Genomic DNA, 27,087 nt, shown 5'->3' with positions numbered 1-27,087 from the left:
TCCCAGCCGGTCTGCATGTTGGCCCGCTCCAAGTGGCGATAAGTTGGCCAACACCTTTGGCCGCCTTGTAATCGTATGTCATGCAAAATGCAATCTATGAAATCTCCCATTCGAAATGGAAATGGAAATGTTTTCCTTTTGGCTGGGGGGATTTGTGTGTTTGCCTGCTGACAGGGAAACGTCCACGAACAGATCCCGATCCCGATCCCGGTCCCAGTCCTGTCCTGTCCTGGCCCCATGTCTTGGCTAATCTCTGTGCACCCCCCTCTCTGAGTCTCAGCCCTCTTGCTGGCCCAGTCGGGACTGTCGTCTCTATCGCCTTGCGGAATCTATTTGACACTGTCTGGCCCGGGTCGGGTTTTGGTATGCCTTCGACTTGGGACTGCGTCTGCTCTGGGGCTGTCGTTGTCTTTCCCGGCTTGATTTTTGTCTGCCCCGGGAGACTTTTAAGCACGCTATATCAGCCCATATACGAGAGAGGAGGAGGGACGCTCCGAGAGAAATAGAGAGAGATAGTAAGAGAGGTGGCCGGGTGTGACAGTTTACATGAAATTACTTTGCATACACATGCATCAAATTAATTACACGATTAATGTTCTCACATGCAACCCAGTCGCAGTCTCAGTCGCAGCCTTAGTCTCTGTCTCCGTCTCTCCTCCTCTTCCTCTCGGAGCTTATGCAAATCTATTTCTCGCGATCATTGCAGCATTTGCATGTTGCTATCTTGATATCTTTTGCCGCTAAGAAAATGATTCCATTGCCTTTCGTGATTCGCCTCCTGCTCCGAGCTCCAAACTGCAAGCTCCATGCCCCATTCCTCATTCCGCCATGCCTCAGACCCATCGCCATCCATCCCACCCTCCCCTCGCGCTTGCTTAGAGGCAGGAATTTGTGTTGGAATTGTGTGAAACATGCCATTTGAATAATTATCTTATTTGCATTGCCCGGGACAGCAAGAAATGCACTCAAGTGCAAATTAAAAAAAAGCAAAAAAAATACAAATTAAAAGAGGAAACTACAAAATGCAGTCCAAAGGTCTGTCCGCCTCCTTCCCTACGCTGCTCTCTGTCTCATTTGTTAATCCGCGCTGTGAAAAGTTCAAATTGATAGCTCGGAGATTTGTGGAGCAGATAAACCCAATCCGATCCGATACGCTCCGCTCTGCCACCCTCTCCCCCTCTTGACATTCTCTGTGTGAAATGCAAAATCGCGTGCAGCTCCATTTGCTCCATTTCCGCTCTGCTTCTGGTGCGGTATGCCCCTCTCCGCTCCATTCCCCCCGTTTCCATGTTGATTTTGAAGTCTAGCGGAGAGGCCTGCAGTTTCCTCAACGTTTCCACTGTTTGTGGAGCATAATAACAAAGGCAAACAAATGATAAGTTTCATAGAGTCACAATTGCGCGCTGCGCCACCGCATTGCCTCCGTCACTGTATCTTTTTCTTTTGGCATTCCCCCCTCTCTATCACACACTCTCTCTCTCTCTCTTTCTGGCTGCTGCCGTTCCTTATCTACTTGACTTATTCTCTGGCTTTCCGTTGTTGTTGTTGTTTGCTTGATTCTGGAGTAGTTTCAGGTAGCTTCTGAATTTTTATTATCAAAATACTAATTTCATTGTTTGCACAAGATTTCCAAATTTCTTGTTGCTGTTGTACATGTGTATGTATGTTTCTTGTACCTGCTTCAATTTGCTCTTATCAGCTTATAAATATTTAATCACAGACCTGTACTTTAGGCTTCCACTTCCATTCCCATTCCCATTTCCATTCTTTCGTTCTTTATTATTATGATTCTTATTTCATTTCATTTGCTGCTGATAGTCGAGCATTTCCAGCAAAAGATTTTGGTTCAGGTTTATGTTTATGGTTAGATAATGGTCACAAGAGAAAGACAGGGAGAGGGAGAGACACTCCGTGGCGAATGAGTAATGACCGCAGTCTGGCCCTGCCTCTGTCTCTGTTGGCTTGTATCTAGAATTTGTATTTTTTTTTGGTTTAGTTTAATTATGTCAAGTGTTTCGACACGAAATTACAATGCTGCCACTCGAGGGAGTATCAATGATACCTCTGTGGAGGGTTCAAAAAGTTAGATTGCAGTTGGTTCTATTTAATTTTAAGTTCTACAGATATGATAGCACCCCCAGACCCAGACGTAATTATTGATTGGAAGTAAATATTATTAAATTATGGAAAATACACATAATTCTGTGAATTCTGTTTGAACTATTTTCAATTCCTTCAAGCGAACGTTGCTCTAGAATTTCCATTTGGACTTGAAGTTCTTCAACCAATTTAAGGTTAAAGTCTTCCTCCTGCCTTTCCGTTTGTCTGGGGTGTCTGCCTCTGTCTGAGTATGTTCAAAATAATTGTGTGTAATTAACTTGCCATTTGATTGAAATTATACCTCAGCACAAGCGCACACACTCCCAGCCATAAGCACACGAATGTGTGTGTCTGAATGGGTGTGTGTGTGTGTTCCTAACTAAAGCAATTTGCATGCCATAAGTGGTGGTTGGGGAAGGGAGTCTTTGCAAGGGAGCTACTGTCAGCCATATTGAATTGTTTCACCCATTGGTCTCTGTGCTCCTTCGAGTTTTGCACCTCTGCCGACTGTCAGGCAGGAGCTTTAATTAAAAATTCAACCCTCCAACAAAATGGCAAGCACACACACACATGTGTGTATGAGTGTGTGTTGGTTGGGGGAGCACAAAACATTTTACAAGTTGAGCAAATTTGAAAAACAATTAAATGCCATGCGCGCAATTAAATACACAAAAGGTGGCAACAACAACATCTGCTGCTGCTGCTGCTGCTGCTGCTCCTCAAGTGGCACTCACACACTCCCCCGAAAGGGGTGCCATGGGTGGCACTCTTATATACCGTTAATTAAGCAGCCTGTGAACCCCCAAAGCCAGATGCACCCACCCCAGAAACGTTGGGGAAAAGACGCCAGAGTCTTCAGCTGGAGGCGCTTAAACAGCCAGCGGCAGCAGGGGCTCTAGAAGTGCCAGCAACAAAACAACAAACCAGAACAGAGAAGAGGCAGAAACAACAGCCACATGAGAATCAGGAACAACAAACATGACACAAACAGACAAACAAAAGCTTTTGTGCCCGGGAAAACACCAGCGGCAAATCCATCAAAACCAACAGCCGTCAGGGATTGCCTCGGATTGGGGTTTGGTCTTAGCTTCCACTCTTCTGCCATGCCATGTAGACATCCACCGAAAATCCTCGAGAACCCTGCGATACGGAAACCAAAAACCGCATGAAGAGCACACAAAAACTTTCACTCGATGCGGCCGTGTAAAAAGGATTTAATTATTTGCTCTAAGGATATAGGGAGAGGGCGCTTGTGCGACTGTCTGCCCGAGTGTTTGCCGACAAATAGAGAAAAATATGTTTCACGTCCACTTTGCACGGGCTCAACAAACAAATGCCCAAACCAATGATTATTGCTGTTTTTTCACTGTCAATCCCTGTTCCCATTGCCATTCCCATTCCTGATTCGCATTCACATTCCCCGTTAAGCCGTAGTTTGTATTTTTAATTGTGAAATGAGCCCGAAGCAAAGTCCTAATCCCGGCCAGACTCAGACTCGGATTCAGCCTCCGCCGCAGGCCACGTAGCAGCGGCCTACACCCCATGGAACCCCTCTCAGATGTCAAACGCAGGACTCGCAAAATAACAAGGGAGAAATCTCTCTCTCCCTGCTGCCACGCCCCATATAAGAAAACTTCCCACGCGCCGAGCACTAACTGAGTTTCAGCCATAATTTGATTGTTTTGCCACGCGGGTCATTGCTGAAGGGCCTGGCAGAGCAGCCGTTCGTTCGCTGGTTCGTCCAACTGTTGATTGTAGTGATTAACCATCAAGGAGCTGTGATTGAGAGTTTTCCCCGAAATTATAGAGTTCCACTTTTGCTCACTGGAAATTGCATGTTTTGACTCTTTGGGTGGAACTCTCGCGACACGCGTCGAACGGCGCCCCAACCCCATTCCCCCCTGGCAATTACGAGTACGTAAACGAGAGGAATCTCCAGCAGCTGAGCCGACTTAGAGCAGTCACTTGGAAAGTTCTATCTCTCGGACTCGCACTGACCGCAGTCCAACTTTTCGCCGTAATGAAGTGCCAGCCCAAACCCAAAACAATTGAGCAAAAGTTCCCCCCGAAACGGGCTCTACTTTTTGATGGTTTTTTTATGGCCCGCTTGGCCATAGAAATTTGCGGTTGTGGAGGGCGCATCATATCTGAATTTTGAGCACACAATTGTCGTTCCTCTCTCTGGCTATCATCAAAAATTTAGCGACTCCGGGGAGGGAGTGGGGGGAATGTCGCGGAATGGGAGGCCTGGGAGTGGGCATTAAATAAATAATTTAGAAGGTCCCCAGCACGGGCAGGTGAATGAAAATTGTTTCTTGATCATTTTAATGCACCCAAAGGGCCACCCGCACTCCGCCCCAAAAAAAGTGAAAAAGTTTCTTTGCTCCGCAAGGAGATGGAGTGGAGGGGGAGGTGGAGGTGGAGGTGGAGGCCAGGCACAACATTACGTGACGTGGAACTGGAATTGGGGTTAGATGGGGACAGCAGTGGGACCGGGGACTGGGACCTCTGGATCGCCCATTTGGCTTTCATTAATATTAAAAGCTGTCGCCCCATAGGGAAGGGCATCATTTAAATAAAACCAATATTCGATAATAATTGTCACAGGACATGCAAAGTGCCATCAGCAGGAGGCAAAAGCAATTCGATAGCTTCATTTACTGGCCACTGGCCACTGGCCGCTGGCTAATTGAAAATGTAATTAATGCACGCATCGATTGCTGCTCCACTGCTGTCCACTGCTGTCCTCTGCTGTCGTGTCCTGTCCAAGGAGCACGCCTGGCATTTAGCACGGACCAGGGAGCGCATCGCACGCCTGCGAGCGAAGAGCTGGCCAACACTCGAGCTCAGCCCGTCACCCGATACACTTTCAATCGCCTCGAAAGCCGCCCAAGCTCGGCTCAAAAGAATCTTCCCTTTCCCAAAAACAGAAAACAGAAAAAAGAAAAGGGAAGTCAAAGTGTGCGGCAAGTGTGAAAGATTCGACCAGGTCCAAGGCAGGCCGACTGGCCGACTGGCCTATCAAATGTCACTGTCATAAAAGGAAAGTTGTTGTTGCCTCGTTGCCTTTATCTTTTTTATAGCCGTTTTATTTGACTTTGGTTTTCCCAGCTACGCGCTAATTAAATAGCAGTTCCATTCGGATCCAACAAATTAGTTTGCGGTCAGTCTAAAGTTGAGCTTTTTATACTTTGTTTATAAGCCATAAACGAGCCAGAACGACAATTGCTACAATTGCAGGCGGCTCTGGTCTGGTCTGGTCGGGTCGGGTCCGAGTCGTTTATCGTGGAAATTGTTTATGCGACTATCAAGAGACACCTTATGGCTCATAAACTCACCATAGAACAGAACACCAAAGGTGGAGTTTATTGTTTAAAATGCAGACAACGTTGTCTAATTATTAATAGATTTGCCAGAACAGAGTGCGCTCGAGTGTGTTTTGAAACTGAAAGCGGCAGGAAGGCAGGAACCGATCCATTGGAACTTGGCCAAGTCTGCCAGTCCGCCAGAAGATAAGGCTACCTATCTGAGCATATCTAAGGATTATCTATCGCTGCTGCATTACCCCACACGTACCCACATTCATCTATCACAGTTCATTGGTCTCTCAGCACTCCACAAACATTTATCTAGCAAATCAAAATTTATGACTGACACACACACACCATCACATCCCCACCGCCAATAACAATTATAAGACATCCGACAAATTGTCTATAGCAGGGCGCTATTAATATGCGATTTAACAAATATTTAGCGAAAACACACGAATTGTGACTCGAATGGCAAATGAATCTCCCCGAAACAGAAACCGAAATCGAAACGAAGCGGTCGCTCGATTTATTGTATTCGAAAGTCAAGAATTTTTACGAGCTTGGGAAAATAATAATTTTATGGCTAAAAATTGTAGCTGGCAGAGCTGGGACTCTCCCCCCGTGTGTCCCCTTTGGTTGCACGTGCATGAAATTAATGCCCCCCGGGTTTTGTATATTTGTTATTAGCAGAATTTAAATTGCTCTTACCGATCGATATCGAGCAGAGGAGCAGGGGCTGGGGCACAGTACCAACAATATATCTGTACGTACGTACGTTTGCCTGGACATTGACATTTTTGGTTTCTGCATAAGTTTTTAGCAGCGCTTAATATGCCGTCGTTGTCGTCGTTGTCGTCGTTGTCGATGGTTGTTGTCGTTGTCGTTGCCGTTGCCTTTGCCTTTGGCTTTGCTGCTGACGATGATGGGGATGATGATGAAGACGAGTCGAGTCTACTCCTAGTTAGAAGACGGTCAGAGAGTCAGAGCCAGTCGCTGCATATTAATTTGATAACTTATATAGTATATATACAATATATATATAGCTATATTTATTTTTGCACACGATGTTGTTGTCTTGTGTCTTGTCCGTTGTGCTCTGTTCTGTTCTGTTCGAGGCAGGTCTGGACTGGCCTGGTCTAGGCCTAGGCCACGACAATCTTGAGCATTTGTTTGTCCACAATATGGCCAGGCCGTGGCAGTTTTGACAACTTGACAGTCGTGCAGACAGTCAGACGGGACGGGGAGGCGGTACAATCCGGACAAGACATGACAATGTCTGCCTTTGGCATTGGCCATGCCAATACCAAGACCAATAGCAATACCAATAGCAATAGCAATTGCCCAGAGCTCAGGCCATATCGTCTGCCTCATTTAATGGGCAGGCGTGTCAATTTAAAGCGACATTTATAACCAATTTGTAATCAATTCTAACAAACAGCTAACGCATGCCTCCTCTACCTCTTGATCTATGCCACACATTAGTGTCTCTATCCCGCCATACCACACCATATATACACCTTTACTCTGTGCCGTATTAATTTATTTATTTTCCATTTGAAATAACTCTACTTGCAGCGGCCGCCAAGCTCATCGCTTTCCTATGGCGGAGCAATGAACGACGACGCCCGGTCGCCGGGCGCTGGTAGTACACCGGGTCCCTTGTCACAGCAGCCACCTGTCCTAGATACATCAGACCCTGGTAAGTGTTCTATTCATTCTGTATTCTATATTTGGAGATATATCTTAATCATGGCTCTAAAATCGATCTGGATCATCGCTTAATCCCTATTGAATGTGTTACACACTTCACGCCTCTTGAGGCTGTTGGACAGGTCTTGCGCCCTCTCGTTTGATTATGTTGTTTGCCTCACAGTTTCAAGTGCCGCCAAAGCTTTGAACATGCTCCAACGTAATCGTACAACAACTTGACAAAAGAGCAACAGCAAAAACCACACATGCACAGGCAACAACTTGAGCACTGGATGCGGAGACTACTCATAGGGACAGCCCTAAGATCGAGACGATGAGGAGAGACCCTAGACTGCCTGTCTTCTGTGGTGCTCTGTGGAGCTCTGTGGTGCTGTGTTATGCTCTGTGGAGCTCTGTGAAGCTCTCCACTACACTCCACTCCACTCTCCAGCAACGCCAACTTGAAAAGATTTTTATGTGTATTTTTTAGTATTTCTTCCTCATATTTTTGTTGCTTTTTGTTGCTTTTCAATATTTTTTTTCGAGTGCGACTGACTTTGCACTTGGCGCTTCTTTTTGAAGATCCAACGAGTGCAGGAGGGGAGACTCTTCTGGCGGGGGCAAGGTGAATTATTTATGGTGATAGGCAAAAATAATATTATATATTTTTTCCCTCTTCTATGTGTGTGTGTGTGTGAGTGCGTTGTTTTCCCCTTTGTTTGTGGCGGCAACAAAAACAAAAGCCGCACTCGAAAAAGACACTCTTGGGCCACTCGTCTCCGCTCAGCTCGGCTCAGCTCTCTGCTCCAAAAGGCTGAGTGGGGGTCCAAGGTGATAATGCAGTTTCCACTGACCACAGCACTGGCTGTGGAGAGGGGCAGGGGGAACGTGCTTCGCTTCGAGGTTCCGAGCTGGGAGGAGGCGTTCCGAAGCCGTTCCATTGACGTTGACGTCAAATTTTTGCTCGGACAAAACTTTAAAGCGAGCCGAACAGAAACGAAACTTTTATAGCTGTATGTGTGTGTGTGTGTGTGTGTATGTGTGTGCTCTGCTCTGACGCGCCATTTTGATTGATTTATCTACACGTCGCGACACGTCGCCTGACTTTGTAGACAAATTAAATTTTGGCATAGTTCAAGCAGTGCACTTTTGCCGCCCCACCTCCCATCTCTCTCTTTCTCTCTTGCCAATTTCCCCCCCGTCACCCTGTCGCGCTGCCAATGAAAATTATCTACAGTTGAATAATTTCAGCCAACGCGCAAAATTTTCATGTTAATTTTGTACATTTTGTTGCTGCTGCGGCGATAAGAAAATGGCAAGAAAACTTCCCTCTCTCACTCACTCTCCCTCGCCGAGTCTCCCTTTCTCTTTTTGCCTGGGTAAATTTGCGGCGCGTATTTCGGGCGTAGCAAATAGATATTTTCCACATTTTAAGTAGACATGGCAACCCGCTGCTGGAGGGAGGGGAGCGGTGCGGTGCGGTGCGGAATGAAAGGAATGTGGTTACCAAAGAATATTCCGAGCTGCAGAAATTCCACTGCAGAGCGCAAGGGAGAGAGTGGGGAGAGCGGGATACTTCTCTGTCGTAATTTTATGCACGAATTCGTAAAATGTTATTCAAATGGAAAATGTGATTTTTATCAATTTTGACAGGAATTTCATGCCCCGACAAAGGAAAAACCTCACTGCACAAGGATGCGTGTCCTGCCTGAAATTTCCCCCGAATTGTATGCGAGAGAGGTCAGGGTAGGGCAGGGCAAGAGTCCCTAAGTGGGTCTCCGCTAGCTGGGGGAAAACTTCAATGCAAGATCTTTCTGGTCTTTAATTTTGAGCATAATTATACACACTCCGGGATAGATACTCGCAGATAGATGGCTAGCAATAACCGAAGAGAGTGTGGGGCGTCAACCAAACGATAGATTTCCCTATAAAAACCCAAGCGAGCTGACAGCCGCAGACCTCGGGAGTCGGCATAATTATATGGCACCCTCATCAACGGCAACAGGCAACGGGCAACCACACACAACTCCACAAGTTCCTCCATCAGAGAGTTTCAATTAAAAAATTTATATTTTCGACTTGTCTCGACCGACCTGACGATGATGATGAGCTAATGGCTGCCAGGGTCGCTCGGCCCATCACACTTGACGGTAATGCCCTGCTAAAGACCGAAAGACCCCTAAGACGGGTTGGGGTGTCGAGCATTGTGTATTTACATTGTAGATATTTCCTACACTCAACACGGCTCAATGTGTTTATTTGCACGGCGACTTGTCAAGTGTCGCAGCGCTTAAATGCAAATCAAAACGAGATCAATTTGATGAAAAAATAGAATCGAAAAAGAAAATAAACAAGAACAGCAGGCGGCCAGCAGCAGCAGCAGCAGGAGCAACCCCTTGGCTGGAGGTTTTTGATTCCTCGGGCTACCCTCCGCTCGCTCCGCCTGACATTGATTGAAAATGCTGCGTGACGTAAATTAACTTTCATGGCAGCGGGTTGCCGGGTGGCAATAGAGTGAGAGTGAACGAGGGGGTGGGGGCACACGGGCTGCGGCCCAGAAGTGCGTGTTATCCTTTCCTGCTCGGCGGCTCTCCTCTCGGAGTTCGTCAAGCCGCAAGACCCACACAATTGCCAATTGTTACAGTTTTAAAGCCGAGCCGGGAGGGTTGCCCGTTGCCCGACGAGGGATGTGGCTGTGGATGTGGATGTCGATGCCTGTCTGTCTGCAGCGTGTCCGTGTGGCAGCTTGTTTTTGTCATTGCGGCATTTAAATCCTCCGCCTCCTTTGATGCTGCAGCTAGCCTTATTTGGAGTGCACTTTTTCCAGCACTAAGGCGATTATCGTCCGTTGTTGCTCTTGTTATTTACATTGATGAAATGTGTTACAGCTACCACAACATCCAGCAGCAACAACACTCACTCGCTCGGGTAACAATAACAGGAAGCTCTAACTCTGTTTGTTATCTTGCCACGCACAATTAGACAATTTCCATTTGTTGCCCAGGGCTCGCCGCCGCCCGTTTGACAGTTTTTCTCAGGGATTTGCTTTGCCTTGGGAGTTTTTCTTGGGCTGCGGCCATGTGAAAGCATTTTCCTCACTCCCATTCTTTGAGCTCGCTTTTAATTGTGTTACATTTGGTTGGTTGTACGGATGGGCTCTGTGAAAGGAAGTGAAAATTCTGAGTAGATTCCGCATGCAAATTGCAAGAAGGAAAGACAGACCGGAACCGATCACTCTGCAATTGAAGGCAGACTCAGCTATCTCCATCTCCCCCATTTGACCTCTCGTGTGGCCATCCATTCACACCTTGACAGCATCTGCCATGATATGGATCGCTGTTCCCACAACTTTTTAACTCTTTTGTCATAACGATGACACCATTTCCCGAACGATGATCACAAAAAATGAAATTAAAATTTTACGCATTAACAAAAATATGAAAAAGGAAAGAGCAAACCAAAAAAAAAACTTTTGAATAGAAGTCCCGTCTGCACGGCTGGCAGAAATTGCCCATATCTGAACCCCGAAATCCCCGCACAGAGAACACCAGCTGCTGCACGTATGATGTGTATGTGTGTATGATTGGGCCTAACTAACACCCGGGACTTGGTTCGGGCCTGGGTTCTGGGACCACACCAAGTTTCACAATCATAAAAATTGAAACAGAAATACGATGTTTCATAATGAGGAGCGGGCAAATGGGAACGGGAATCAGGGAAGGGCCGCGCAGAGGCAGGCACCAGAGCTTATGTAACATTACGTCAAATGGCACAAAAGGCAATACATCTTCATCCCCTAAAAAAAACACGACAGGAGCAGGGAGCAGGAGCAGGAGCAGGGAGCGCTCGGCACTTCTTATTTTACAATGAAAATTTACGAACTGACTGTTGCTTTTTTTTTGGCTCGACTCTCTGGCACTCGTTTGCTCGTTCACATTATCATATTTCTGGGCCGACACGCCAATGAATAGAATGCGCATCGAATTTCCCAAGCTCGGGGATTGGGTTCTGCGACTACAGCCAGCAGCAGTCGCTCTCCATGTTTGGGGGGTAAGGTAAGGTAACCTTCACATCAACAGAATCATCAACACCAGAAGGAACAGCTTCGGTTGAGAGCGTGGATGGTGAGAGTGGGGTGGAGCGGAGCGGAGGAAGTTGACAAACAAGCAACACCAACAACGGGCAACAAACGGTTCATTGTTGCTGCCACACACCGCTGAGGAGGAGGGTTGCGACTCCTGACAAACTGCGGACTTCCTTTCCATATCTCTCTGTGAGGGCTGAGGGCGGCTCATCCTGACGCTGATGGGCTTGGGTTGGAATCGTGTTTCATGGGTGGTCGCCCGGGCCGCTGACTTTGACTTGGAATTTGTCTAGCTCTCTGCACTTATCGCCGTAATATAGTTATGGATCTACAACACTGGCGGTTGAATAAATTGGACACAGCTGGACGATCACTCCAGCAACAAAAGATGATAAGAAAACACACTGAGATCTCTCCCTGTCTCCCTCTCTCTCTCTCGCATTTTATGAGTATTTTTGATTTGTTTTTTAACCTCAATGCTCTATCGTCGTCCATTCGTTCGCTGCGAAACATTAAAAATCATGTATTCTTGACTTTTATTATTCATTATTTTCGCATTCATTTTGGATTTCTTTCCAACTGCAATTCGGAGAGACAGATAGAGATAGATGGCGGTCGGCAGTCGGTTGCCATTCACTTGAGAGCGGTAATAATCTGCTGAGGGGAGCGGGGAAGGGGGATGGGGATGGGGATGGGGCTTTGGCGTGCCATTAATAGAGCTATCAAGTGCTGTATGCTGCTGATGACAGTGGCGGCTTATCAAGCTGCCGTTCGGTTGCAAGTTCGTCGTCCGTCGTTCCCCTCCGTTTAAAATTGCATTTCTCAACACACAAATCACAAATCACTGCGAGGCATGCAATCTCTCACACAAATCATTTCATTTTTGCCCAGCACAACGACTACTACGACAACGACAACGACAGCGACAGCGATGGAGCCAAGTGTCATTAGCGTCACACGTCCCGATCCCGATCCCAATCCCGGATCCCCTTTCCCCACAGCCCATCATCCATGCCGTGCTCCTCTTGTTCTCTTTAAGTGTTTATTAGTATGAAACATTTATCAGCGATTATAATTATATGGCCGCATGTGTAGTGAGCTCCGGCGACCTCTCTCTCGCGCGCTCTCCAGAGCAGATAGCAGCAAGCGGACAGGTTTTGAGCGACGCCACTGTATGCTAAATGCTTTTTAAATGCTCAACCTCGAGAATTAGGCAGCAAATTTGTTAGCCAGGATACAGCAACAACCTCTCGAGTGGCCACGCCACGCCCCACTCTCCGCTCCCCTCTGCATTGGCATTTTGTTCCTGGACAAACATTCTTGTAGCGGCAGCAGCAGCAACACCTAAGACATTAGCATTACCATTATCCTGCGCCCACTGACCGCAAGAGGGCGTGTGGGCCTCCTCCCTCGAAAGGCAAACATTCAATGACAAATTATGCGCCCGCTGCTTGAGGGGGCGTGGTTGACTCACCTGACGAGGCAGGCAGGCTGGCAGGCTGGCAGGTTTCGTTATGCCACCTACAAGTCCGCCGCCTGCCTCCTCTCTCTCCTGCAGTTGGAGCGTGTCGGGGGCGTTTTGTTCGGGGCGTGTGCTGGGTAAAATTTGACATTTTGTAATTCGTTGTCCAAAAAGAAACACAGAAATTATCTAGCGACAACAGGAAGAAAATTGTGTAGAAAATTGTGCTGTATATTTGCATATTTATACACACATTTTCCTGTTCAACAGAATGGAAATTGTGGGTTAGCCTAATGATAAACGACATTAGCGAGGGGAAGGGCACTAGTATGGGTATGGAGAAATTAAGTTGCTTCGTTAAAGTGCCACAGAAGTGTTCGCGGAAGAGGCCAAAGAACCAGCAGAGCCTTGGATCGATCATTGAACTTCTTGTGAATCTCTGCCCTGACAATTGTCTCCGGCCGAAAAAAGAGAAGAGCAAATAATGACGACAACCACAAAGAACGCGAAATGCGGAATTGTAACCACCGCCCCTGCAGCAGCATCACCCTCAGACCCAGCACCACCCACACCCACATCCACACCCACTGCACACACACACACACACACACATGTGTCTTGGGCTAAATTTAAACAACTTTTTGCCCGTACGCTTTCAATGGAAAAATATCTTTTGTAGCGCCAAATGGCGCCGTGGCACAAAAGTTCCATTTCCATTTCGGTTTTGCTTTTCCTTACTTATGCCTCTGCCTCTTTCTTCTTCGTTTTTTTCTGCCTTGCCATTCGTTTGGTGGCTCTTCAAATATTCATTTAGTTTGACTAAAAGGCAGGGCATACATACACTCCCAGCCTGTCTCCTGCCTCCTCCATCTGCCATTTCATTAGCTCGAAGTTGGCCCAACATATGGAGCAGACAGTTGGAGAAACGGCGAATGGGCGAACGGGCGAATGGGGAAGGGGGAGCGGAGAAGGTAGAGCCATTCTGCAGCTGGAGCTGTAACTGGAGTCCCAGTCCTCTTCACATTTAAATGCGCACATAATTTCTAATTTGTGCGTCTAATTTATGTGCTCTGCGAGGCAGCGAGACCCCGAAAACTTAGCACAACAAACTTGCCAATTTAACGGGCGCCCAACCAGAAAAAAAGCATCCGAGTAAAGTAGAGCAGGGCACGGTGAAGAGTGGAGAGTGTGGAGAACAGAGAGAGAGAGAGAGTAAAGAGAAAGCGCAAAGTTTTTCTCCACTTGTAAGAAATAAGAAATAAATAAAGCCATTTCTTCTAATATACAAAAAGCCTCGAACGTTGGCAAGAAATGAGAAAATTACTTTTTTATAAGCATGAGGAGGCCAACCACCCCTCGGACATAGCCGCAGCCACACAGCCACACAGCCACAGCCACACCTTGAAGTACACACACATTGAAGGGGAACCGAAACCGAAGCCGAGTCCTGAGAATCCTGAGGGTTGAGGCCTGAGGTCTGAGGTCTGAGGTGTCTGGTGTGTTTGTGGGGGTGACGGCCCAAGTACATTGCCAAACATTGCCTAATTTGGAATTGCCTATGAAATGTGCATTAGAATAACTAGAATCTACTACCAAAGTGTCATCCCTCCCACCCTCTGTGGGCCATCCCACCCTCTGCCCAAAAAGGCCGAAAAAGGTGTGTAATAAAAATAAATGTCTGTCGTTTGTTTATATCAAGAAAGCGACAATTTTTGTCTTTCTTTTTTCCCTCGTGCTTCCTTTTCCCTTCTCTAGAGCCGACCAAAAAGTTGCGTATATGCCGCACTGTCTGTGCTTCTGTGTTTGCGGGAAAACCCTTTGTAAACACCTGGTGTGGTCCACTAAAAATCCAGCAAAATGCACGCACATTGATTGCTCGAGTCAGAGAGAGAGAGAGTGAGACACAGGCGGAGACGTGGCAGCGAAAAAAAAATCGAACTAAATTTTACGACATAAACATAAATTTTATGACAGGCGAAAGAGTAAACGCCCGAGCGAGTACGCTCCGAGTAAACCGGGAACTGGGAACCGGGAAAGGAAATCAATTTTATGCGCTCTGGCCAAAAGTAAGAAAAACAAATAATGCCCCATCAAAGCGGCCTGGGAGATAGACAGAGCCACGTGGAACGGGGCAAAGAACTATAAAATCTATGTGAGAACTATTAAAAAGTCGTAAAAGAAAACCGTTCAGCGGTGGTGTGAGGGTTATCTGGGCGAGAAGTGAGAGAGTTGAGGCTGAGGTTGTGGGTGAGTGTTTTTACTGGCGCGGCCTTTGGCTGTCGTAAAGTCGCCGATGGAGATTTATTTCAGGGCTTCCCCGATTATGGAATGGAATTCTACGATCTACGGACCGGCTCGGACGAGTGTGGCTGCATTAATAATGCCATTAAAGGCCGGCATTACAAGTGTAATGTAATAATTGTCCTTGATGGAGCTGCCCGCCTCTGGCCATCATCAACGGAACTCTGGCTGCAATTAGGCCAAACTCGAGCTGCACATCATGTTTTGTATGTGTGATATGTGCGGCTTTTTCGGGCCCTAATGTAAACGCATTTAAACGCAATTACTTTTCACTCGATGGTGTGTGTCTGTTTTGTGGGACTCTCGTTTCTTGCTGACACGTACCAAAGCCATTTCTGTGGCTCTGACTGTCTGTTGTCTGTTGTCTGTTGCTGTTGCTTTTGCTGATGATGATGATTGCCGGCGTCGCTTGGAGTGTCGTCATAAAGATCTTTTATCAAAACGTTAATGGATTGACTCATACTCACACTCACACATCATACCTGTCTCTCTCTCTCTCTCTCTCTCTCTGTGGATAGTTGCGTGCACTTCTTGTGTGCATAAGGGAAACATCCATACTTACATACTTACACGTGTCTCTGTCCCAGTTTGGAACAATTGCAGTGGAGTCTCCGCTCTCACTCGCTCCCTCTTGGGCTCGAGCAGTGTAATGTGTAATGTGAAGTTAATGAAACGGTTCCCACTCTATATGCGTTTGTTGAAAATGTTATTAATTATAGGCGCACCCTAATTTGTTGCCTTCGGGGCAGCCGAGCTGGTCGAGTTAGTTGGGCAATTTGCCTCCGGCCGAGTCCCCAAAGTCATCAGAATGTGCTGAAAGCCTATATTAATTGCATTTTAATGAAACAGAAACTTTCCGGCCCATAGCGAACCCTTTCTGTGGAATCTAGATCTATAACAAGATCCTAACTGCACGATACGAACCGAGTTGTTAATGATATGGTAAATGCACAGTCCTTGGAGAGTCCTTCGCTTTGGGGCATATTTTGGCCGTACCGAGACATTTACCTCCTATCTATCTCTTGTGGCATTATTGGTCGGACCACAAATGAAATTAAATATTCGCAGCTGGAAAAAAGATACGAAAATATTGAAGCTCTGCGGCTGCCGTATTTGTTGTTTCCATTGCATTATCAGGCGCCATGACAAGAAAAAACACACACCAAACAAACGGTGGAAAAAAATCAAATAAATAAAACTCGCATATAGAGAGGCTTATATGGCACATCTGTCCCGTCCGTGTGTGTTGTAGGTGTATTGCTGCTGATAAAAAATTCATTAATTCATATACAAAATGCAATTAAGCGCAGTGGCTGCCACAATAAAAACACGAAATCCGTGACGACCAACTAAAAAAAAACCAAACCAAAGCAGCTGCAGAGAATCATCGAAGCTCGGCATACCCTGTGCAGATAATTGAAATTTATTGATATATTAATTTGATATTGGGAAAAATATCATTCCTAAATGTTTTGTGTATTTTCTGCTAATTGTTGTTCTTATAAAGTTCACATGGGAACCCCTTAGAGGGTATCAAAACGAGGGAAAATGCCGCAAAAATAAAATTGTGGGTGGCGCTGGAGCAGCAAGCTGCCTGGGGGCAAATGGCGCATGGCCTATGGGAGGGGACAACAGCAAACGCAGCAGTTAAATTAACAAATTGCATGCATATTTTAATAAAATAAATATTTTAATAAGATTAAACTATAATGCAGCCAAATGTCAAAGCCGCGCGCGCTTATTCCTCGGCGGATAACACACTCAAATGCAATCCAAGCCGAAGGGGGAAAAAATGATGCTCTGCGGAGTAAAAAAAGGCAAATAATTGCACAGTTTTTTCGCGCTTTTTGCTTAATTTATGCGGTTTTCAATTACCCCTTTGATATGAATTAATGACCGCATAACAATGCATAATCCTCAGGCTCCATATCGCACTCTCGCTCCCCCCGACGCTCCTCACATAATTTAATTAAACATTTTGTGTGGCAGGTGCAGCGGGACAGGGGGAGAGGCTATCATGTTGCACCCACCCCAGCCTTCCCCGCTGCTTTCTATGGCTGACATTTGGCCAATAGTTTGTATTGCATGCTGCCTTGACTTCACTGGCTTCACTGAAACGTTGCAAGCAAATTCCTGCAACTACAAACTAAACCACAACAACAACTGCGGCAAAGTACAGCAACAACATTCTTTTGTTGCTCGTCGGGCCAGCAAAATTTCATGCTTGTGTAAACTATTTGTCGACAATTTTGTCTGCTACAAAAGTCCGCATGCCACAAGACCAGACCCCATGCACCAGACCAGCTCAGAGCCCAACTTGTGGCCGCTCTCGCTGCCGCTGCCGCTGCTGCCACTGCAACTTGTGGCCGTTGCCGCGCGTTGAAGCGCGCGCTGCCGGCATGGCACGGCACGGCACGAACATCGCTCAGCTTTGGGGCCTGGTCTAATGATTCCCCGACTTTTGCCACTCCCCGCCAATCAAGTGCAGGGCACATCCTTGGACCAGACACAGAGTACATAAACAATGATTGAAATCAATGCAAAATGCTATCAATGGAGAGGAGAACGTTCCGGGGGATCGGTCCACTTGGGTTCGGTTCGGTTCGGTTCCTTATCTGGAATGAAAAGTTTGGCGCGTTTAAAGTAAGTTTACGTGTAGCACGGCAAAGTGCATTGATAAGGCTGCTGCTCGACTCAACTCAAGTCAACCCCGTCTGCACTTTCTTTGCCTTTTGCTGATTAGTCGATCAATGTTCGGTCTGAACTGAATCAAGCTTTTAAATATGCAAAAAAAAAGGAAAAAGGGAAGGAAAAAGTGAAGCCGGCCAAGCCAGCGGGCACTAAGAGCTCTTAAGACTCGAACCAGTTTCAGAACCTGACTCTCCCAGTCACCAGGCCGCAGTCCCCAGTCCTCTGCTCCCCCCTACTCCACTCCATTACCTCTTTCCTCTCGGTTTGGCCAACTCCATTATAGCTCATTATCGCCCCGAGCCACAACATCTTACATTATGCTGATGAGTTTTTTGGCCATTCTAATAGGAAAAGGCCTCTCTGCTAATTTATAAAAATAGAAGAACAAAAAAGAGAACGACAACCAAAGAAAAGGCAAAATGCGGCTGGCCTCTTGCTGGTTGTTCATTAAATGACTGCCACGCCCACCAATGGCTGTTCATTAATTGTTGACAATGATTACCTGGCCCTCAAGAAAATGAAACGAAACGAAACGAAACTAAAGCAAAAAGCGGACTCGCGTTGTCGGCTCTGGCACTGAGTTCTCTTTTGGGTATGGGATTGTGCTCGGGGTTGGGGCGAAGGCGCTGGGCGATGGGCGATGGGCAATGGGTGATGGCCCAAGCGAATGCAATTTCAATTTTCAACGACAGGTGATAAATAAATCGAAACGCAACGAATTGAAATGAATCGACAGAGGCAGAAGCAGAAGCAGCAGCAGCTACAGCAACGGTGGCATCGTCTCATCCATCGGCCATCGATTCGTTGCGTTGCGAATGAAATTGCGCCATATTTGGGCGTTATTTGTGGCCCCACTTCAAGGTGGAAGAGTATCAGGAGGTGCAGGAGGAGTGGGGCAGCCTCAGGACAAAGACACTAAAGCAGCTCAAGACTGGGCCTCCGACTGGGACTGCGACTGACTCTGCCTCTGACTGAGGCGTTGGCAATGAGCGTCGAAGGCATTTAATTGCCACCACGGCATTTTGACGTCTACGCATCAGGGAGAGACCAGCACAGAGTCGCAGTGCCAGTCCCAGTCCCAGTCCCATTCCCAGTACAAGCCCGAAGACCCTCTCTGTGTTTCCGAAAGGTGTTTTGTCGCCAGTCTGAGAGCCCTGCCTGTACCGCTCTGGGCCTCCGATCCGCCCTCCAATTGAGTGCGAATTGGCATTTCATTTGGCGCATTTGGCATTTTCGGGGAGCGTTGATCATTTAGCCGTGTTTAGTGTCCGTCGTTGTTGCGCTTTTTAATTTCGTTTTGTGCTCAACAGCACAGCAAGAAAAACAAAAACAACAAGCACGAAAATACAAAAAGAACGTCCAATCCACGAAATGATTTAAGATGTTCGACTGTCAGTGGTGACAACATTGACAGTAAAATTATTTCTACGCGCTGCAGAAGGTTAATTATGGTTGATTTATTTACAACAAATCAAGTTGAGGAATACTCGTACGATAAAAATACAATAAAAATAAAATAAAAATAAACTTACAGCATTTTACAACAAACGGATATCAGCGCAGATCAGAGATGATCAAGGAAATGCTTGTTCTCAGGAGGATAATGTTCCTTTCAAGGTGGGCAAAGAGTATTCCTTGAGAGCGGGTTAAATTCCAATGATGAACCATTTCTCGATTGCCTCTTTGATTATGTGTACGAAATTAAACATTTAATGCGATATTATTTGCACTTTTCGGCTTAAGTATAGCTGCAAATGTTTATGGCCTTAAAATGCCATTAAATGTCAGAGAATAAAAATAACAACAAATTTAATAATTTATCGAAATAAAATGCGTGCAAATAAAATGCTCGCAGAAAAAAAGATAAAGCACAAAACGGAAAAAATACACAGCCTGACAGCCATAAATAATTAACAATACAAAAAGAGATGAGGCCAAAGAGGATTCTGCGTTAATTTGCATTTTTGTTTTATGATAACAAAAACAACAAGAGCAAAAACAAAAAAACGACGGCAAAAATGAAAATGAAAAAGTTAAACATTTTCAGCAACAAACATGGCAAACCGCAGGCAAAATTAAAACACGAGCACAATGTAAAAATATCAAATTAACATTAACAGGGAAATGAGAGCGGTTAGGAAAGAGGGGGGAGGTGCATGCGTGTGCGTGTGTGTGAACGTGCTTGTCAAAGTGAATTTAAAATAATTATTGTACATTATGCGCCGCAATGCGTATTAAATTAAATGCTGCACAATAATAAAATTAATCAAGCAACAAAACAAAATTAAACCAACAAAAAAGCGCTAGAATACAGAGACAGTGGGGGGGAGGAGGCGGAAAAACCAAATACTGCAGGAAGGTGACAGACAAAAGCCCAACAAAGCCACACAAAAACTATAGACAACACGAACGAAAATAAAATGGTTGTAATTAAGCGTTTTAATACTGCAATTATGGATAAAGAGTGAGAAAAACAAAACACAAAATGATTGGATGAACGCGAAGCCTGGCGTATCCTTTAATTAAACTGAAATTAGGGGATGTTCATAAGCCCTTGCAAATAAACTTACGAAAGCATTCCATATTTGAACTCTTCTTTTGTATATGTAAGTCGAGAGAACATTCTTTACTCATGTACGTAAATACCCACGTCATAGCTAGGGTATCAAATTAAAAGAAAAATCCCCATTTGAGTGCACTTTTTGAGCTTATAAAAACATTTGCATTTAATCCGTAAATATTATTTATTGGTAATTAGATTAATGAATGCGGCCAACCAATGATGCAACCACACCTTCTGCTCCTCTATGAACCCTTACGAACCCTAATTGAAATAAATTAATGCATTTGGCTAACACTTTACTGTATTTTCTTCTCATTTCAGATGGTAAGTTCTTATCATCACTCAATCCTTCAGAACTAACATATGATGGTAAGTCACATTCCACATTAAGTCATTTAACACATAACGTGTAGAGTAGATACTATATTACTTAGAAGATAGATTAGATCTGACCGAAAGAGACAGGATACACGTGCTGAACTGCGGTTCGCACATCAATCAAAGCACTGGGCCCCAACTTAGCTGCTGGCATCGATCAGTTTTTGGGGGGCTTCGATGGCTGTCACTAATCCTGTTCGCGATCACGTTCCGGCCCGATCCACGCCCACTTTGCGCACGGTTGCGGCTTCCTGTTCTGCCGTTTTGCTGTTCGAGGTTCTTCCCATTTGCTCCATTCAAAATGAGAAATTTCTTTTTAATTTAGACTTAAACAGACTGCTGCGAAGGCAGCCGCCGCTACTTGGTGGGACAGCTGATAAAAAATCATTATAAAGTTAAATTTTAATTAAAAACTACAATCGATTAAAAGGGAAACAAAGGCCGGACCATGGACTGGGACCTGGGACCTGGGGTAGGGACAGTGGCAGTGTCGGGCGACTGTCTGCGGCTCATAAATTGAACATCGGCGGTCTCCGAGCTTTCAACGTGCATGTGGCCACGCCCCCCCAGGACGGACAGCAGTCATCCCCATTCAGTGGGACCAACCATCACAATGATGATGAACTTGTGCCAATTTTTTTGATGTGAAAATCTGTTCAGCGCTCCTCAGTTCTGGTCGCTGTGCTGTGCTGTGCGCAGTGGCAGTTTTGATGATGTCCGAGGGCTGATAGTTGGACGCTTGCGTCATGGCCATGCCCCCCACTGCCTGACTGCCTGCCGCCGCCGTTTGTGGCATTATATAAGCGTATGAGCATTTCGCTTTCATTAATGAACATGAGGCGAACGGACGGGCGAACGGCACGTGTATTGAAATTTGATTTATGATCGAGCTACAAAGTGTGGGGGGTTCTTGGCCCGACTAAGAGTGCCCAGTGCCGGCACCAAGTCCCGCCGAGCAGCCGCCTCTTGGCTCATAAAAGTCCCCGCTCCAGGACACAGTTTTCCCTCATCTTTATGATGCGTTAAATTGAAGAATGGTGTGCCGGGGCATTTAAATCGTTAAACCTCCGCGGTAATATCTGAAAAATATTGCCCCAAACGCCTTCAATTCGATTGTTTTTCCCCCGATTCCGCATTCCTCCAGTTAGTGAGTGCGGAGCGGAGGCGGAGGAGGGAGACCCACTAGCGAGAAGACCCACTAACCCACAGAAACAAGTGGTTCGCTCGTAGGCTGGGCGACGAGACGCTGCCCCGCAGAACAATATGCCAAAAGTGTAATTTGTATTATTTTCCCCAGGTTGCGGGGGGGCGCAGACAGCCAGGGGGTCAGGGCCAGGCCCAATCGCAGGCCCCAGACAGGGACGGAGACAGCCGAGCAAGAGCAAGGGCGAGAGCGAGAGGCGAGCATTTAAGCACAACTTTAAATAATCGTCTGTCAGAACTGTCAAACAAGCCGGCAAGCGCTAGAATTAATGGCGTAAGACAGAGAGAGAGAGGAGGAGAGAAAGAGAGAGACAGAGACAGCTGGTGGCTGCAATTTGTTGGGCCCTGCGCAGGCGCAAAGCGTCCATTGAACCTGCACTGTGCCCGTCCCGTCCCGACCCTACCCCGCCCGGCTGTGTGGTATGTGGAGCACAGTGCCAAAGTTGCCACAAGTTGAATTATTGTTTCTGCTGCTGCTGCCTCTTGTTGCTGTTTTGTTGCTGCTGCTGCTGCCGCTGCTGTTGTATTTATTGCTAAGGGAGCAGCGACAGGGGCAACGCAGAGCAGCGCAGTCGCAGCGAGCTAAAAACAATGTCGACGTCGCTGCCATTGCCATTGCGGTGCTTTATCACTTTTGCTGCCCTCTCTCTCTTTCTCTCTCTCTCTCTCTCTGGAGTATCTGTGTGCATGGTGCTGTGTGGCTGTGTGTGTGCGTTTGTTGAAGTTTACACAAAATTAATGCGCTGCGCCGCAGCGGGCGAACTTTCAACTGTTGCTTCTGCCGCCGTTGCTGCTGCCTCAAGATGAAAAATTATTGCTTTTAATTTATTGCATAAACAAAGGCAACAGCAACAGCAGCAGCGGCAGCGGCAGTGTGTATGTGTAACGGATTTCAAGGTCATGGTTAAAGAGTGCCCGGACACACACACACAAATACACATTCAGAGCCAGGCAACAGACGCCGACTGCGCTGCTTGGGGCTTTCCCCGGCGTCGCTGCCAACTGTCAAAAATGATTTAGTAGTTCAAAGCCGCGTTTTGTGCTCGATGCCGCGGCAGTAGCCGTCGCAGTCGCTGCCCCCTGGCTCTGCCTCTGCTGCAAAAGTGCGAAAAATGATGCGGACAGCGGACAGTGGGGAGCGGACACCGGACAGGAGCTGTCAAATGCAAATACTGTAACAACAGCTACTGCCACACTTTTGACACATTGCAGGCGACAGCGAATTTTGACAGTTAGCAAAGGTCACACTGAAAGTAAAAGTTGACGCGGCCCTGGGGGGAGGGAGGTGCTTGTCCGAAGGGCTGCATGATAGATTGACATCATTCAGCCTTTCATTCACTTGTCAAGTGCACGGCACGGCGCGCCCGTCTGCCGCTGAAACATTAGTTTTTTATAGTTCATTGAGCCCCATTCTTGTGAACGAAGAGGAGCAGAGCAGCATCAGCGCAGCATCATCATCATTGACAGCCAAAAACAATAAACTGACAAATCAAAATCAAAAACAAACCAAATTAGCTAGTCATAAAAGATACAGATACAGTGGAGCGACGGGGGCAGCGCGGAGTCCATCCAAATGGCAAACTGTTGATAGATCATTCGAAATAAATACAACACAGACTTTGATTTATGATGTTTGATAAATGAGAATTTAATAAATTTTGCTTATTTAGCGGCCTTTTTTCTGACAGTTTTTAGTGTGTGTGACTGTAAAGGCAATGCTGGGGAATGGCAATTAAAAGTGAGAGATATCCGAATGGAATGGCGGGGTATATGTACGTATGCTCTCCATAAAGCCACAGATCTATTCGATAGACAAATGGTGGCGCTTATTTCAATAGATTAACAGGGTCTTAACGTTGTTTGGTGCTGTCTCAGTTTCTGTTTCGTTTTGGATTTGGATTTGCTATCTCTTAAATGACTTTTTTGTTGAGCAATTCCTTTTTTTGCAAATACTTTAGGACTCCTTCGCTTTTATCAAATTGAATTGAGTTCTCATCTAACTTACGACCTAAGCCCTTCCAGCACTGAACTGAACTCTCTTTGATGCTTTTGGCTCATCATAATTCCGGAGCCAGAAAAGTTCCCTGGCCATGACACACCCACATAAATCCAGCAGCAAATGCCTGGTCCTGCCCTTGGTACTCGTGAATTATGCATGCAACAAATTGTATAAAAATTTCTGCAACTTTACGTGGTTACGTGCAGAAATTTGGAAATCAAGCGGAGCGCCAGTACAGCCCAGAAATTTGAGGCATACTTGTCAGTGCTCCCTGGGCTGGTCCCCAGCCACAAGGACTAAAGGACCAAAAGGACTCTGGTGCCTGGTCCCTGGCCTCTGGCTTAGCCAAAGTCAACCCCCAAAGGATATATGTACGAGTGTATCTGTTGGTCCCGGCAACGTTTACAAAGTGATTACTTCTGTTTAAAAATTGATGTCTCGATGTTGGACACGTTTTCAATTTCCAACGAAATGGCGCGTGCTACTGCCACACCCTCCCTGCCTACCCTCAGCTGCCGCCCACCCACCACTCACAGGTGCTTTTTCGTGCCGCTTCCATTTCCAATTGATGGGAAAACTTGTTGGTGCGTCAAAAATTGTCCAAAGAAATTCCTTAAATGACTTTGTCAAGTCGTTAAAAGTGAACAAAAAATGTGTCTGTTGTTTCTGTTTCTGTTTCTCCCGCTTTGTCTTGTTTAGTTTTAATCACCGATCGGCTGTCATGTCTGGGTCTGAATGGCAATTAAATGGTCTACGAATCGTTAAATCATGGATGATTAACTCACTTCAGCTGCTGCTTGGCAAGTTGCTTGGGCTGCCGGAGCTGCTGCCGGTGCTGGCGCTGGCGCTGGTGCGCCTGTCCTTGAAGATTTAGTGCCGTTCAAAATCGTTAAGATCTGCTTCACAGTTGCTCAAACTCGTAGTTCGGATCAATTCAATAGACGAACTGCTGTCGCTTGTCGCATAATCGATGAAATTCCCCCCGAATCGAAACGAAACACTTTGATTAGCACCCGTCGAGCCACGGACCGGTTGTGCTCGCTTTTCTCTAGTCAAATTATTCGGCCATCGATGTATAATTGCCACCTCGGAGGTAACTTTGAATGGAAATTTGTCTCTTGTCTGTTTCTGGTGGGCCTACTCCTAAATGGCTTTTTAATTTGGTCAACGAAAAACGGGTTGGAAACGTTACCAGCTTTTTGTCCGTGTCTGGGTGCTTGTGTTTGTCTGGTGCTTGACGTTTTATGGCCTCTGCCTGACTGTCTGGGGGAATGTGTGGAATGCTTGTTTCATTTGCATATATGCATCCAGCGCCCTGAGCTATGCAGCACTTTTTGTTTCGCTCTGGTTGCGCTCTCTCCGTGTGAGTGTGTGTGTGGCATAGCTGGAAGGTGTGTGGAGAGGCATGCTTCTTGTGACAGACAGGAATTTCACATTAATTCATCGGGTTAAATGCTTTCCCCAACTCAAACTTTAGCTGATTCCCAGCGGAGTGCAATTGCCGGTGGAGCAAAAGTTTGATTAAGCCCCCAGTCGACTGGAGTCTAGAAATGCCAATAGCAAGCGTCGGATATATACATACTTATGTATCCGTATACATGACCAACTTTCCTACAAGTCGGATAGATAGCACAGCAACAACATCCACAACTTGATCGGAGGAGAATGAGTAGGAGTATGAGGCGGGGGCGCAGGCGGAGGCGGAGCAGTGGCAGAAGGATATCCATTTGCCAAAATAGCAAAACTTGCATAAAAACTTTTGCGCAACAACTTGGACTTTTTCATCAAACAAAAGCAAAAGGAAAAGCACCCACACACAGACACAGGCATTGGGAAAATGAAACAAAGTTTTAATGCAGCCAGAAACACGAGCTGGTAGCCGGGAGATGGCAGATGGGAGATGGAAGACGGGTGGCCGGAAGACCGATGCTAGGCAGGCAGCCAACCAAGAGCCAACTAAACCAACCAAAACACACTCCCACTCGGTGCAGAGTGGAGTGGAGCGGAGAAGAGCGGCAAAGGATAGACAAACTTGCAACGCGCCTCGTCCTTGTTGCCGCCCATTTGCACAGCTGTCAGTCAGTGGAAAATATACCCAAACCAGCACACACACACTCACTTGCACACACTGGAAGTAAGACAGAGAGAGAAGAATGAGAGAAGAGCAGAGCCAACATGGCGAACAAAAGTTTTGCTCGCTGCGGCAAAAAGCGGAAATGCATTCAAAATCTAATATGGCAGCCATGGTCATGAGCAGCCAGCACCAACAAAAACAACAACAGCAGAAGGACCATCTGAGACTCGAGCAGAGTCGACTCCTCTGCCGCTGCTGCAAAGTAGCAGCTAAACAAAAAGGCTAAAGAGTGCCAAAGAAGAAAATGCAATTTTCTGAAAAACCCATTAAATGTTTGCCATAAAAAAAAAAGAAGGAAAGCTTGAGCGAGAGAGAGAGAGAGGGAGGGAGGGAGGGAGGATAGAAGGAGTGCGGGAATAGCAGAATAAAAGAAAGCAAGAATCCAAGCCGGAGTTGGAGGTGGGGCCTTGGTCGTCGGCGGGCAGATGGAGTAGAACCCACTGCAAATAAAGCAAAAGCAAAAGCCGAGCCAGAAGATGGCGTCTCTGTCCTGTGATAGACTGTGACTATGTGCATATAGAAAGTATATAAAACTAACGACAGTATCCCAACACCAGCAGCGAGCCACGAGCCCCGAGCCCAGCCCCATCCCACCATGACTTGGCATTTTAGTTTCTCTTTTTTTTTCGTTCTTTCCATTCCTCAACACAGCATAAAGCCATTAAGAGCACTTTAAATTGGCCAAAAATATGCAACTTTAAGCTGGTATCGAGCTGAGCTGAGCGGGGCCTTGCCACATGTCAGTGCCACCAAAAGGCGCTGCACAATGTGCTGATAGAGCCATTTACGCCGTCAGCACATAATGATGATGATGATGGGACAGAGAAGCTGCCTTACCACCCTGGACTATGCAGGAATGACGGGGTGTGCGGTTCGGAGGGAGGTGCTGCTGCTGGTGCTGGCGGAGCAGCTGCAGCGGCTGCGCTTTCTGACGGATTTCCCTGGCATATAGCAAACATTGCCTTGGGCGGCTTAGACAGACGTAGATGCAGACATGGCCAAGAGCCACCCAGGAGTCATAGCACAGTGGCAGCAGCTGCCAGGACCCACGTCTCCCTGCATGAGTGTGTGTGTGTGTGTGAGAGTGTGTTGCTAAGTGTGAGTGCGAGTGTGGCAAGGATATATGCCTGACGATGAAATTTAATGGGGTGCTTTGATGCGATTGGTTT

The 27,087-nt window shown here is 46.5% G+C and overlaps 1 protein-coding gene across 3 annotated transcripts in view; it reads left to right on the top strand.

The window, feature by feature from the left end:
* Positions 1-27,087, top strand: part of LOC117898337 (homeobox protein homothorax) — a 110,310-nt gene that overhangs the window by 48,637 nt on the left and 34,586 nt on the right. For 2 of the 3 annotated variants that reach the window (XM_034807662.1, XM_034807661.1), the window contains exons 7-8: positions 6,990-7,113; positions 20,526-20,573. In XM_034807662.1, the coding sequence (XP_034663553.1) occupies positions 6,990-7,113; positions 20,526-20,573 (172 nt within the window). The remainder of the gene's footprint in view (positions 1-6,989; positions 7,114-20,525; positions 20,574-27,087) is intronic. The other variant, XM_034807663.1, reaches the window with a different exon arrangement.

The sequence above is a fragment of the Drosophila subobscura genome, chromosome O (genome assembly GCF_008121235.1).
Source record: "Drosophila subobscura isolate 14011-0131.10 chromosome O, UCBerk_Dsub_1.0, whole genome shotgun sequence".
NCBI lineage: Eukaryota > Metazoa > Arthropoda > Insecta > Diptera > Drosophilidae > Drosophila > Drosophila subobscura.
This window is presented reverse-complemented; position numbering and strand designations above follow the sequence as displayed.